The 13,133-nt window shown below is 34.3% G+C and overlaps 1 protein-coding gene across 1 annotated transcript in view; it reads right to left on the bottom strand.

The window, feature by feature from the left end:
• Positions 1 to 813: 813 nt before the first annotated feature.
• Positions 814 to 13,133, bottom strand: part of il12rb2 (interleukin 12 receptor, beta 2a) — a 19,867-nt gene continuing 7,547 nt past the window's right edge. Inside the window, exons 7-16 of the mRNA XM_056459090.1 lie at positions 11,758 to 11,899; positions 10,464 to 10,546; positions 9,925 to 10,120; positions 9,652 to 9,828; positions 9,432 to 9,527; positions 8,768 to 8,923; positions 7,496 to 7,633; positions 4,929 to 5,028; positions 4,763 to 4,844; positions 814 to 2,259 (exon numbers count right to left, since the gene is read on the bottom strand). Of these exons, the coding sequence (XP_056315065.1) occupies positions 1,888 to 2,259; positions 4,763 to 4,844; positions 4,929 to 5,028; positions 7,496 to 7,633; positions 8,768 to 8,923; positions 9,432 to 9,527; positions 9,652 to 9,828; positions 9,925 to 10,120; positions 10,464 to 10,546; positions 11,758 to 11,899 (1,542 nt within the window). The 3' untranslated portion in view covers positions 814 to 1,887. The remainder of the gene's footprint in view (positions 2,260 to 4,762; positions 4,845 to 4,928; positions 5,029 to 7,495; positions 7,634 to 8,767; positions 8,924 to 9,431; positions 9,528 to 9,651; positions 9,829 to 9,924; positions 10,121 to 10,463; positions 10,547 to 11,757; positions 11,900 to 13,133) is intronic.

Below are 13,133 nucleotides of genomic sequence, written 5' to 3'. Positions count from 1 at the left end.
TTTCTAAGAAAAAGGGGATCATTGGTTTTAGGCAATGTGTGCTTTAATTTCATTTGTTCAATGGTAATGTTTAATAAATAATCATAGATAGTAGATGGTGGGTGTGTGTGTGTGTGTGTGTGTGTGTGTGTGTGTGTTTCCTTATTTTAAAATCAAGTAATGTACCCTTCATTTAAAAATCTCTTACTTGTAATATGTGAGCATATTTACTGTACAATCAGTGAATTACAGTTGAAGTCAGAATTATTTGAATTTGAGCAAGGGCATTTTCACAGTATGTCTGATAATATTTTTTCTTCTGGAAAAAGTCTTATTTGTTTTATTTAAATTAGAATATTATTTTTTTTTAAACAATTTTAAGGTCAAAATTATTATTATTATTAAATTATTAGCCCCTTTACAATCGTTATACAATGCCTAATTACCCTAACCTGCCTAGTTAACCTAATTAAGCCTTTAAATGTCACTTTAAGCTGTATAGAAGTGTCTTAAAATATCTAGTAAAATATTATGTACTGTCATCATGGCAAAGATAAAATAAATCAGTTATTAGAAATCAGTTATTAAAACTATTATGTTCAGAAATGTGTTGAAAGTTTTCCCTCTCCGTTAAACTGAAATTAGGGGAACAGTACATTACAAGGATAGTATATTCATAGAATTCGAAAAACAAGCTGAAAAGTGATTGAAAACCCCAAAAAGACTACAGCAAACAGCTAACTAGCATGTGCATTATGTGTTAGCATGTAAGAAATAACTATATTTATCAGCAGGTAAACTTAATAAAAACACACAATTGTTTTATTCCAACATTCAGTCAAATATAAACCAAGCCAGGTTTGCCCATATTGGACCCAACATCAGATTAATAAAACTCAGCATAAACACCAAAATATAAGTTAAAACTAGGACTACAGTAATACAAACAGTAAACAAAGTAGTATTTTCAGCATTTTCCTTATTGCAGGAAGCTCATGTTATAAATATATCTTCAGTTGAGAAAATCACAAGATAAGAAACCCATCATGAATTACTTACTCGCTTTCATCACTTATGATTTTATTTATGTGCACCGACTAAGAAACTATGATCTCGACGAGAGTTTGTTGATTCATGGACAGCTTTGATGTCATTTCAACATGCTGAACATGCTTCCAATGTGAGCATACTTGCCAGATAGATGCTTACCAATGGCTCAACCATCATTTTGGTGTGTCAAGACGCTAAAATCAAATGTACACTTTGAGCCCTGCCAAGAAACTCTTTCAACACAGAGCTCTCACTGTAACTTGAGATCTACCAAGAGCACATCCAATCTACCACAGCCATCTAATAAGTTCCTGATTGTTCAAGAAGCCATTTTGCTCACATATAGATCACAATAAGGAAGACTATTGGAACTTCTTCTCCATACTGACTTTACATCTTGTCCCCTTCTTCTTTTTTAAGATTTATTTTTGGCCTTTTTGATTAGATAGGACAGCATTGAGACAGGAAGCGAAGTTGGAGAGAGAAGGGGGGTAGGAAAATGTCCTCAAGCCGGGATTCAAACTCAGGACACCCTGACATGCTACTGCACCATATGTCTGCACGTTAACCACTAGGCTATTGCGCCGACATCTTGTCTCCTTCTTTCAGTCAACAGCATTCTGTTCTGCTTCCACTCAACCAAACCAATGGAGTTTTGGATGATCCATTTCACCTTCATATAAAAGAACAATATGAAAAAAGATGAGTCGCTTGTCCTCTTTTAGGAATGGCTGGGATTAAGACTAAGATGCTCATTTAGCAAATATGTCTTTGTAATGATGTTTGTGATCTCCATCATTACTTTTCAGCACCAATATTACAGTTACAGTCTGGTCAAATCTTAATGCCGATGGACGATCATGTGCAATCCAGGAATTCACTGCAGTCTATTTTCACCACGTCCAGTGTCAGCTTCCCTCCGGTCGAAACCAGGGGCTCCAGGAAAGAGCTGCGAATGCTTGGCAAGAATTCAAATTCATCCAAACCCATCTCTTCTTCCTCGTCGTCCTCCTCCTCTCCTCCACTTATTGCTCCGTGTGTGGAGATGTAGTCCCCGGAGATGTCCGTGTTCCTGGTGATCTGCGTGGCATCCGAGGAGTCAGACTCTTGAGAGATGCTTTTGATGTAGGTGCAGGTGAAGCTGGGGTGATAGGGAACTTCCTCCACTTCCACGTTTTCAGGCTCCTCACTCATGCTGGAGTCACATTGTTGAAGATAGAATAGAATTTCCTAGAGGAACAAATGATTACAGTTCTGGTTTACACATCTTAATTCCATTTGTTAGGGCTGTGTAATATGAAATATAAGCCTATCGTTTCATATTATGCTCCATGGTTTAGTTGGTGGTGTCACAAAATTTATTGTTAATGGTAATCAGTGCTAATGAGAGACTCTCTGGACAATAGACAGGATTGTTAGTTTATTTTTCAATATGCATGCAAATGCGATCTTACAACTGAGGAGCACGGCTGACAAAAATAACAGTGTTTGAGTGAGCAAAAGGAAGGTGATACACTGTACGAGAATGTGAGGATGACACAGTGTCGCTTGGCTCACGAGGGATTTGTGTTGCTAGTTCAGGTGATGTGATTCATGGCACACAAGTGTTTAAAATGAGCTCCCGTTTCCTCAAATGCAGATCTGTTCTCCTCTCGGAGAAGCAAACTGCCATGTGGTTCATATGGTTATCGCTTTTTGTCATATCGCCCAGACCTAATATAAAATATTACAGTACTGTAAATAGAAAAGGGAACGTAAAAGGGAACGTTTTAACACAATTTATTAGAGGAACAGTTCACCAAAACCGAATATTTTGTCATCATTTACTCAGCCTTCACTTGTTCTTTCTTCATTTCAACACAAAGAAAGATTTTGAAGCAAGCTAAATACCTACAACCATTGACTTCCATAGTATTTGTTTTTCCTACTATGGTAATCCTATTTCAGGTTTTGGGCTTTCTCACAAAGTGTCTTCCTTTGTGTTCAACAGAGGATGACATGAGGATGAGTAAATAGTGTGTCATTTTTGAGTGAACTCAACTTCAATCTTCATGTCAGCCCAAACTTAAATGACTTACCGTTGTGGAACTTAACCATAAAATTCAAATATAAGTTTTGTGATAACTCAACAATGTGCAAGAAATGTTTTAAGTGCGTTTGGAAATGGAATGTTTCCACTGAAGTTACAGTCACATTTACATAATTTCCAACATATGTGAGTTAACAAAACTTTCAAAATAAACCTAAATAGGAAACCTAAAAAGGAATTGACATTTTAAAAGCTCAAGCTTTTGAATGTTTGTAAAAGCAAAATTAAAAACATAAATATTTGTAATGTTACTAGTCGTGTTCGTTTGCTTCTTCTACAGCGTTAACGATGCAGTATGTAAGTTTGACACCCAGTGGTTGAACTAGGTATTGCACTCCTAGATCAAAACTCATTTTTACTTCGCTCCTCTGACGAGTCCACGCAAGCACAGGTTGCCAGATTAACGTGAGTGTGCCTGACTAATGAGCCTGATTTTAAGGCTGATTTGAACTGTTTTCTAACTAAAAGCAACAACACACGATAGAAGAAATATTGTCCATACTAAAAGGAGTTTTTGTTCTAACCAACACCTGAAATTTCTATTTTAGAAATGGCTTCTATTTCTCACAGGTAAACAACAGGATAAATGACAATGATCACCTCAAGTAAACCTCATGTGTTTTATTCAGTGTTAAATGCTAACAATGTGAGTTTGAATGTCATTTTACTTGACTCGTCGGGGTTCGTAACCAGCAAATTCTGCTCATGCAGCGTGAATAAAAAAGAATAAAACTTTAAATATTGGCAACCAATAGCTGAGGTTCTTCTGCAGCCTGGTGAGTGAGTACTGGACTGAATTACCATGCAAACAGATAATTTTGCATGAGTATATCTTTGAACCGGCTGTCTACGGCTTTATTTAAAGCTGTTGTGGTGAAACCGCTCCGGCAGCTCCAAAAATCACTTCTTGATGGCGCAGAATGAATCTACAGTTTTCATTCAGGAAACAAATATTCGGAGGAAACTGCCGTTTGTGGGAAACACTTGGTAGGCAATTTCAAAGCCATTGGTAATGTATGTGGTATTTTGATGATAGAATTTGCGTCATAGACATCCCGATGATTGATTGTGAAACAGCACGTAGTCTGTCATATTTGTTATCCACAACATGTCAAGATTTACTCAAAGCAAATTCACGTAATCTGACACATTGACTGTTGTAACCGACAGTAAAAATCATGTAATTTGAACAGGGCTTTAGGAAAGTCTGTTTTCGAAGAATACTTTAAAGCTGCAGGTTTTAAAGTGCTGAAGAAAAAACTAGATTATTTTCACATTCACATATTAATTTTCACATTCATATTTTTTTTAATATTATATTAAGTTGGTAAAGACACCATCAGTCTTACTTTCTGTTCTCAAATGAGACATTTGAAATGACTTTATGGTGACAATTTTGATGAACTTTAATTTTTGGTGAAAAATTCAAACATAGATCATATGTTTTTTAAAGGTTCCTAGTTTTGCATTTACTGTACATTTTCATCTCTGAAATGTTGCAGACCTTTAACCCGTATACAAACAGCTACTGATAAGATAATAGATAATATACAAAAAATCAAAATGGGTCACTCGAAAACATGCCTATATTGTCCATAAATGCTTTGTAAATAGCGTGTAGTGTAGCCATCTCCATACATTTACCTTGTCATAAGTCTTTGCACATTTGCTGTTTGCTGGATCTGGAATAACTCTAGGCAGCAGACACTGGAAACAACTTAGGAATCTATCAAACACAACAGACATTTTGTGTTGTAAATAACATAAACAGCATTTCTGCATTAGATTTAAAGCATCGACCATGTCTTACCTTCTCTGAACGGAGGAGAACTGACAGATGCAGAGGAGGAAAAGACAGAAAAAGAGTACTGCTCCACCAGCCAAGATCACGAGGGAAAGTAGTTTCTCTGCTGAAAAGAGAGATTTACCCAAAAGTGTTTAAGAAATGGCAAAGATAAATGGAAAATTGCCAGCATAAACCACTTTTTAGTACTATATAATTTACACACTTATTATAATAAATGATAACTAATATCACAGATTGATCCAAATTTTAGTAATATTTATAATATTTACATTTTCTTACACTGTGTGTAAAGCGTAAGCGTGGGCATCATTTCAATGGCTTAGAGACAATAAATTTATTTGTTCTGTCCAGCTACCACCTGACTTTTTCCATTTCTATTACTGACTTTGGTACTGTCGCCATTCAAATGGTTGGAGGTTGCCATATTGAGGTCACAAATGCTTTTAATCCAGAATATTTTGTCAATTGTGAGGTTATGAACTTCATACAATATCTGGCAACTGGACAAACCTGGACTAGAACTGATGTGATTATTCATTGGGCCATACAAATTCCAGGAGTTTCCTTGGAGACATAACAAAATAGGATGAAGATGTGTGAAATATGAGAGATGCTTAAGAAAAACAGGAGTGTTGACAGGTATAGTGAACATGTATGTACATGTTTCTAGTTCTAATAGTTTAATAGTTCATATTTGTCAACATATACTGTATGTACATGTTTGTAATTCTATTTGTTTACTAGTTAATAATATATGTGAACATATTGTACATATTTGTAATTCTAATATTTGTAACTCATTCATTCATTCAATTTCTTTTTGGCTTAGTCCCTTTATTAATCTGGGGTTGCCACAGTGGAATGAACCGCCAGTTTATCCAGCATACGTTTTACGCAGCGGATGCCCTTCCAGCTGCAAGCTGTCCCTGGGAAACACACTCATTCACACTCACACACTAATTCCAATAGTTAATATATGTGAACGTGTATATTTGTGGTTTTAATAGTTTATTAGTAAATATAAATGAAAATGTATATGTGTGTGTGTGTGTGTGTATATATGTATATATATATATATATATATATATATATATATATATATATATATATATATATATATATATATATATATATATATATATATATATATATATATATATATATATATTTTTTTTTTTTTAATTCCAATAGGTTAATAGTTGAACATATATGTGCTTATTTGTAGTTTTAATAGTTAATATATGAACATACAGTTGAAGTCAGAATTATTAGCCCTCCTTTGAATTATTTTTCTTTTTTAAATATTTCCCAAAGGATGTTTAACAGAGCAAGGACATTGTCACAATATGTCTAATAATATTTTTTCTTCTGGAGAAAGTCTTGTTTGTTATTTCGGCAAGAATGAAAGCAGTTTTTAATTTTTTAAAAAAACATTAAGGTCAAAATTATTGGCCCATTTAAGCAATATTTTTTTTCGATTGTCTACGAATTAACCATCATTATACAATAACTTGCCTAATTACCCTAACCTGCCTAGTTAACCTTATTAACCTAGTTAAGCCTTTAAATGTCACTTTAAGCTGTATAGAAGTGTCTTGAAAAATATCTAGTCAAATATTATTTACTATCATCATGGCAAAGATAAAATAAATCAGTTATTAGAAATAAGTTATTAAAACTATTATGTTTAGAAATGTGTTGAAAAAAATCTTCTCTCTGTTAAACAGAAATTGGGGGAAAAATAAACAGGGGGGCTAATAATTCATGGGGGCTAATAATTCTGACTTAAACTGTATATGTACGTATTTGTAATTCTGTGGTTGCTTGAGATATAATTATAGTGATAGTTAACTAAAAAATGATTCCCGTTATTTATTCACCCATTATTTGTTTCAAACCTTTATGACATTCTTTTTATATTCATTATTAAACAATAAAGAAGATATTTTGAAGAAAGCTGAAAACCTGTAACCATATACTTCTATAAAGGAAAAAGAACTACTGTGAAAATCAATCGTTACAGGTTTCCAATTTTTAAAAAATAAACTCTCTTTTTTTTGTTCAACAGGTTTGAAATAAGAGAAGTAAATAAACGTTGGCAGAAGTTTTGTAAAATCCAAGTATGATCATTTATGTTTAAAATGCGGTTTGCATATATTGCCATACAGTATGTCAGATTTCTATATGGGAAACCTGGTCCAGGTGTACTACTGCTCTGCATATTTTTTTGTACCATTTGGCCATACTTGACATGTCCTGTGAAGGACATCATGGCAAATTCTGCCTTGATTCTAGTTCAACAAAGAGTGTAAAATCATGTGGGATAAGACTTGTTTGCAAATGTGATGATTATGGTTAAATAAACCCTTCACACTTCCACACAATCTGGTGCTATTTTTTTTTTTAAGTGAAGTAAATTTCGAGTTCAGTGAACACTACATAGGGAACATGCTAATCTGAACACTGTTCTTCTCAGTGCAGTCTTCTAACTAGCTAACTTCTAATATGCAAAATATGAAGAGCATTGGAATGTCATGACTATTTTTGAGGATCTACACACAAATACATACTATCTGTTGGTGTGCAGAATGGGAGATCACTTCCTCTGGGTCCCTCTCCAGCATCTGTCCAGGCCGTGACCCACAGATTGTAGCACTGTCCTGGTGACAGACCACTGATGATATACTCTGTCAATGGATATTCCACACCTATAAAGTCAAGCACTACATCAGAAAGTTTCTCTTTACTCACGTTATTTAGCACTAATATTACTGAACATGTAATCGACGTTAAAGAAATCAGTACTTATTTAAGCATGAAATATTTTGGTATTTTTTTATTAATGTGCTCTCATATTCTTTAATCAAAACAACTTTACATCCCTTCTCTGAGAAATTGTGTTGCTTCCCAGCAGGCTTTTTTTTTTAATAGATGTCTAATAAATGTCTAAACATAGTCGTCTTGGCTAAATTTGGCCTGTCAGTGAAAATCTAATAGACGTCTAAGAATAGCCCAAAACTAAACTAGTCATCAAATAAACAGAAATGAATGACTACACACATAAAGCCTGTCTATTAGACTATTTTGGGCTATTCTTAGTCTATTAGATTTTATCTGACACCCAAGTTTAGCCTTGTTTTAGCTAAGCTGTCTACGTTTAGATGTCTATTAGACGTCTGTTAAACACAAGATTGTTTGCTGGGTTGTTTTCTTTGCATCTGAAAATGCTCTACAGAAACTGTGACCTAACCAATAGAACCATGTTTCTTAGGAAGTTCCAGTTGGGTATCAGCTGTCTTGTTTAGACTCTGCAGGGGTGTCATCATTTCCTTTGTTGTAACTATTATAAAGTACTGTCTCACAGACAGATTCTCTAGGTTAATATTCTTGCTGCACGATGAGTTAACATCGCTGCTAAAGAACTGCACTACACTAATCTTCAATAAAGTCTTCTCCGCGTAAGAACTTTGGTCATCTTGCTAACACATTGCCGAGCCACCCAGCAATGGTAAAGCCAAATATATATGAAAATCTAACCCTTCAGTGATCTTTACTCTGGTTTTGTTTACCTGATTTTTAGATGTGTTACTGTAAATCTGATTCAAATGAATATACAGAGGTCTACCGATATAGTTGTTTACTTGTTTTTGTTTACTCTACTTTTGACCTCTAGTGTAGATTTGAAAAAGCCCATAAATACGCCCACCATAAAGAAATTTGAAAAGTGGTTCAAAGTAGAAAAAAGAAATGGATTAACAAGAGAAAACCTCAAGACTGTTTATCATTACGGTATGCATTTATCCACCAGCTACTACTTTTTACTGCAAGATTATTTGTCTTACTGTAATGGTGTATTTCCCCCTTCGACTTGTCCATCAAGTAGACGGTGTATTTTTTCAAACAGCCTCCTCTCTTTTCTTGAGGAATTTTAGACCATTTTACTATTAGACTCTCAGTCTTCTTCTTTACTTGTTGAGGAACCGGACCCTGTTCTGGAGCTGTAAATTTTAAAGACACAGAACAGAAATTTAATTTTTTTTTTTTATTTGATAAATCTTTATTCATTTATTAAATATATTTATATATATATATATATATTTATGGAAAATATAATTTAGACTACTACAATTTTCTTTATATGGATTTAGAAAATATCTACCGTAAGAACTATTTACTGAAAGGTACTGTAAATTTAGTTATTTCTATGGCATCACTTTGAAAACCGGTATTTTCTTTTTAATAGTATACTGAAAATACACATTTATATATAGGTAATACATTGAATAAAATGTATTGTGTGTATTTATATAACGCATTTGGGTATTTAGTGTGTATTTATATAGCGCATTTGATACATTCTTGCTGAGTAAAAGTAACAATTTTCTTTCCAAAAAAATAGTAAACAAATTTTACTGAGCGTAAACATTTGAACAAAAGTGTGCTGTTATACTGATTTAATCATTGATGGAGATATACATATTGCAGAATAAGCATTAAGGCTCCAACCTGACTGCCATGTGGAGAGGTCTTTATTAGATACCACAGGACCATTTGAGGTCAGAGCCATAACAGCACCCTGAAAGCATTCTTGAGGTCGGAGACCTGGAGAGACAGAGTAATAAAAGGTTCAACAAAAGAAACTTCTGTAACTTTTCATCCCAGCCTGGAGATTATAAATTACAACATAATTTTCATTTATGAAAACAAACCATCCAATCAAACTTGCCTGTAATATTGGCTGTGGTGTCCACCACCCTAATCCACTGAATCTCCTCAATGTCTCCAACAGGATACCAATGCACCACATACTCGGTTCTATTGCCTGCAATGGCAAGTCTCGGCCAGGAGAGGGCAATGCTATGATTGCTCAATGACTTATGGGACAGGAGACCTGAAACAAGGTCTGTGAACAGAAAACCTGGCTTAATCACATGCATTAAATAAAACCACAGTAATATGGCTAGCACATTGCCTTTCTTACAAAAAAAAGTAGGCTTACGTGGAGTTTGAAGCTTAATAAAATTTTCAGGAGATTGACCCATCGAGTTCACTGCGGAGACTGAAACAGAGCAGTCAGAGCAGCATATGCTCTCATTTATTCGGCGTGGAACTACAATGATTTCTTTTGAGTTCCCCTTCTTCACAGTAATATTATACTGTTGAATTTTCCCCTTGGCATCTGACACACTTAATTCCTAAAAGGAAAGAAAATGTAAATCAGCCATTTTTTACTTGTACAATTCAATATTTTTCACTTTTAATACCTCAGTTAGTCTGGCACAAATGTGACTGGAGTTCTCAAATCCATCATTTCTTTTAAGCCACTACTCAGTTTTTTGTAAACTGAAACTGAGTTTGGGAAGATGCAATTCACACTAAGCATGTTGTCGCTTAGTAGTGGCTTGACCTTTAAGAGCCCAAATGAAAGTAAAGTAGAGGGGGAGGGGATTGTGTAGCAATCTGTCTATAGCCTACCACTAAATAAACCATTAAGATTAAAAATAAAAGCATGATTCTGGTTAATAAAGGGTTACGTGCCTTCCAAAATATGCGGAAACACTTTTCACTTTGTGAAGGTTTCAGTTCTCGGAGGTACCAGAAGTCAAGGACCTTGTCAGGAGCTAAAGAGAAATAAACAAAATTAGTTATGTTACCATCTTGTGTATAATTTAGTTACTTATATGTACTGTACTCCTCACAACCTTAATATAACCATAATCAATAATCATTTACAGAACTTCTCCAATATACAAAAGATTACAGTATTTCTAGTTGAAAAGGGTTCTTCAGATTCTTTACACTAAGAGTTGCTATTTAAATTGTTATTTTACTGTGCAGTAAAAAGCACTCAAAATGGTTCTTCTGTCTATGGCATTGTCGTGTCAACAATGCCAGAGCACAGCACTGCACAAGATTATGAATTAGGTTGACCAATGGGTTCTAAGGTAGCCTGTAAGATCCATCATAGATTTTTGTCTTTCCAGTTTGAGATGAAAAAAGGTTAGCTTCGGGAGACATCTGAAAGTCTTTCTGAACTTCTGCCTGACCCTGTGTGCACAGTTCTGTGAGATTTTGAGCATGCTAAGGCCTAAGTTTAAGTATTTTTTTAATACAAATATTCATCCACTCAATGTTTTTACCTTTAAAAAAAACATTTTGTTTGCATCCCTGATCCCTGGGATGTACATTGCACAAAAGTTTCTGTGTTTAAAAAGCTTTAGTTGTGCTTTCAGTTGTCTATTTCCTTGCCATTTCTGCTGTTCTCATCCTAAAATATACACAGCTTATGTTCTGCTTATTCGTTTACTCTGAAACAGGCCTTAGACTAACAAAATATTCTTTAGAAAATAATGGTTATTTTAAGAACTGTTCAATACTAATGTGACTTTCTAAATAGTGAGGCTTTTGAAAAGTTGTGTACCTTCATTTAAATTGCATTGTGGTGTATTTCTCTAAAATAATCTCCACTTAAGTCATCAAAGGTCTGTACTTACCATAATCACTTCACAATTACGTCAAGAAACATTAAAAGATAATCAAAGGTCTGTTTGATCTGTAACCATTCAAGTTTGCTTCTACTTTATTGCTCCCATTATTTCAAGACTTGCTGACAAAGAACTGTCACTATCTGATATCAAAACAGTCAACATATCTAACACCATCATACTCTGAAGTGCTATTTCCAGAACGCACATAACTACCTACATTCATTTGATCCAACTTACGGTTTCTAATGACTTGAGAAAAGACAGAGAAAATAAGTGGCTCATTGTAATTACGCAAGTTGAGACCTAACGCAGGACTTTATGAGAAATCATATTTTATTATTTACCTTCTTCTTTGGTTTCTGCTTCCTTTGCTTGACTCCAGTAACTCCACAGACCCATGGTTTGGTTTATTTTCCTCCTGATCTGAAATGTGTATGTTGTATGTGGCTCCAGCAAGGATATGTTTAAACTTTTCTTACCATTGATCTGTGGGAACATAATATAATGCATTATCTCACTTGTTCTGATATCTTAACATTACAAAAAGTCAATCAAGAATGTTTGAAAGCTTCTTTGTAAATTTTATGTAGTGATTGTTTTGAAAGGAAAGGTTTTGTCCTTATTTTCTCACTCCATCCCATATTGCTTTTCAAACAGTACATGATATTTAAAATATCAGAGTTTAAATTACAGCAGCCACAGCCTGTCATTGCTTATTCCACCATACTACACAGCCGATGAAAGCTTGACCTTGATTGGTTAATAAAAGTTCTAAGGTGTCTAATTATTAAACTTATAATAGAACTTGTATTATAATGTCTTATTTATATATGCTGTAGTAGTCCCAGTGGCGGATTTAGGCATGGGAAATTGCCCAGGGGTGCGTTTCCAAAAACCATTGTTAGCCAACTAAGGTCGCAAGATCCGTTTCCCAAATCCGGCATTTCCCAAATCCGTCTTTCCAACAAACATTCGCGAACTGCATCGCAAACTTGTACGCTTGCAACTATACTTCTAGAGCTGTAGTTAGAAGCATAGTTTCTGACTGTTGTGTTTTCCCAGTTATCCCCCCTATGCCCTATTCATTTCGAACATTCCAACATGTCAACTTGGAATGATTTGAAAAAAAAAACACATTAAAGTCACCTCTCTTAGGTGTAATTTGCTTTCAGAGTATTTTTACGGTTCAGTTTTAGCAATGCAGTGGTGCAGTAGGTAGTGCTGTCGCCTAACAGCAAGAAGGTCGCTGGTTCGAGCCTCGGCTGGGTCAGTTGGCGTTTCTGTGTGGAGTTTGCATGTTCTCCCATTTATTAAGAAATGTATCTGTATGGGCCTGTTAGTTAGAAGATTTCTGCAGTGGTTTGAATGTGTCAAATTGTAAAAGTAGACTTTTAAAAATAAATAAACAATATCCCACTTAATAATAATAATAATAATAATAATAATAATAATAATAATAATTATTATTATTATTATTAATAATATTAAGTAGGATTTTTTCATTTCTTAATAAAAAGCCTACTGTAAATTAGGCCTACAACCATTAACGATTTAAATGATTTATATATGAGATTAGAATACATGTTAGCTTAGTTATTTTATATGGAATATTCTCAATAATATTTGTAAAGGAAACATAAAAAGGTCCTATATGCGTCGTTTACATATATTTCAATTAATATGAAACACTAGTGCATGTTTTTACCAAAATTAATATTGG

This window comes from Danio aesculapii, chromosome 6 (genome assembly GCF_903798145.1).
Source record: "Danio aesculapii chromosome 6, fDanAes4.1, whole genome shotgun sequence".
NCBI lineage: Eukaryota > Metazoa > Chordata > Actinopteri > Cypriniformes > Danionidae > Danio > Danio aesculapii.
Note: the sequence above shows the minus strand (reverse complement) of the source record. Positions and strands in the feature narration are given on the sequence as shown.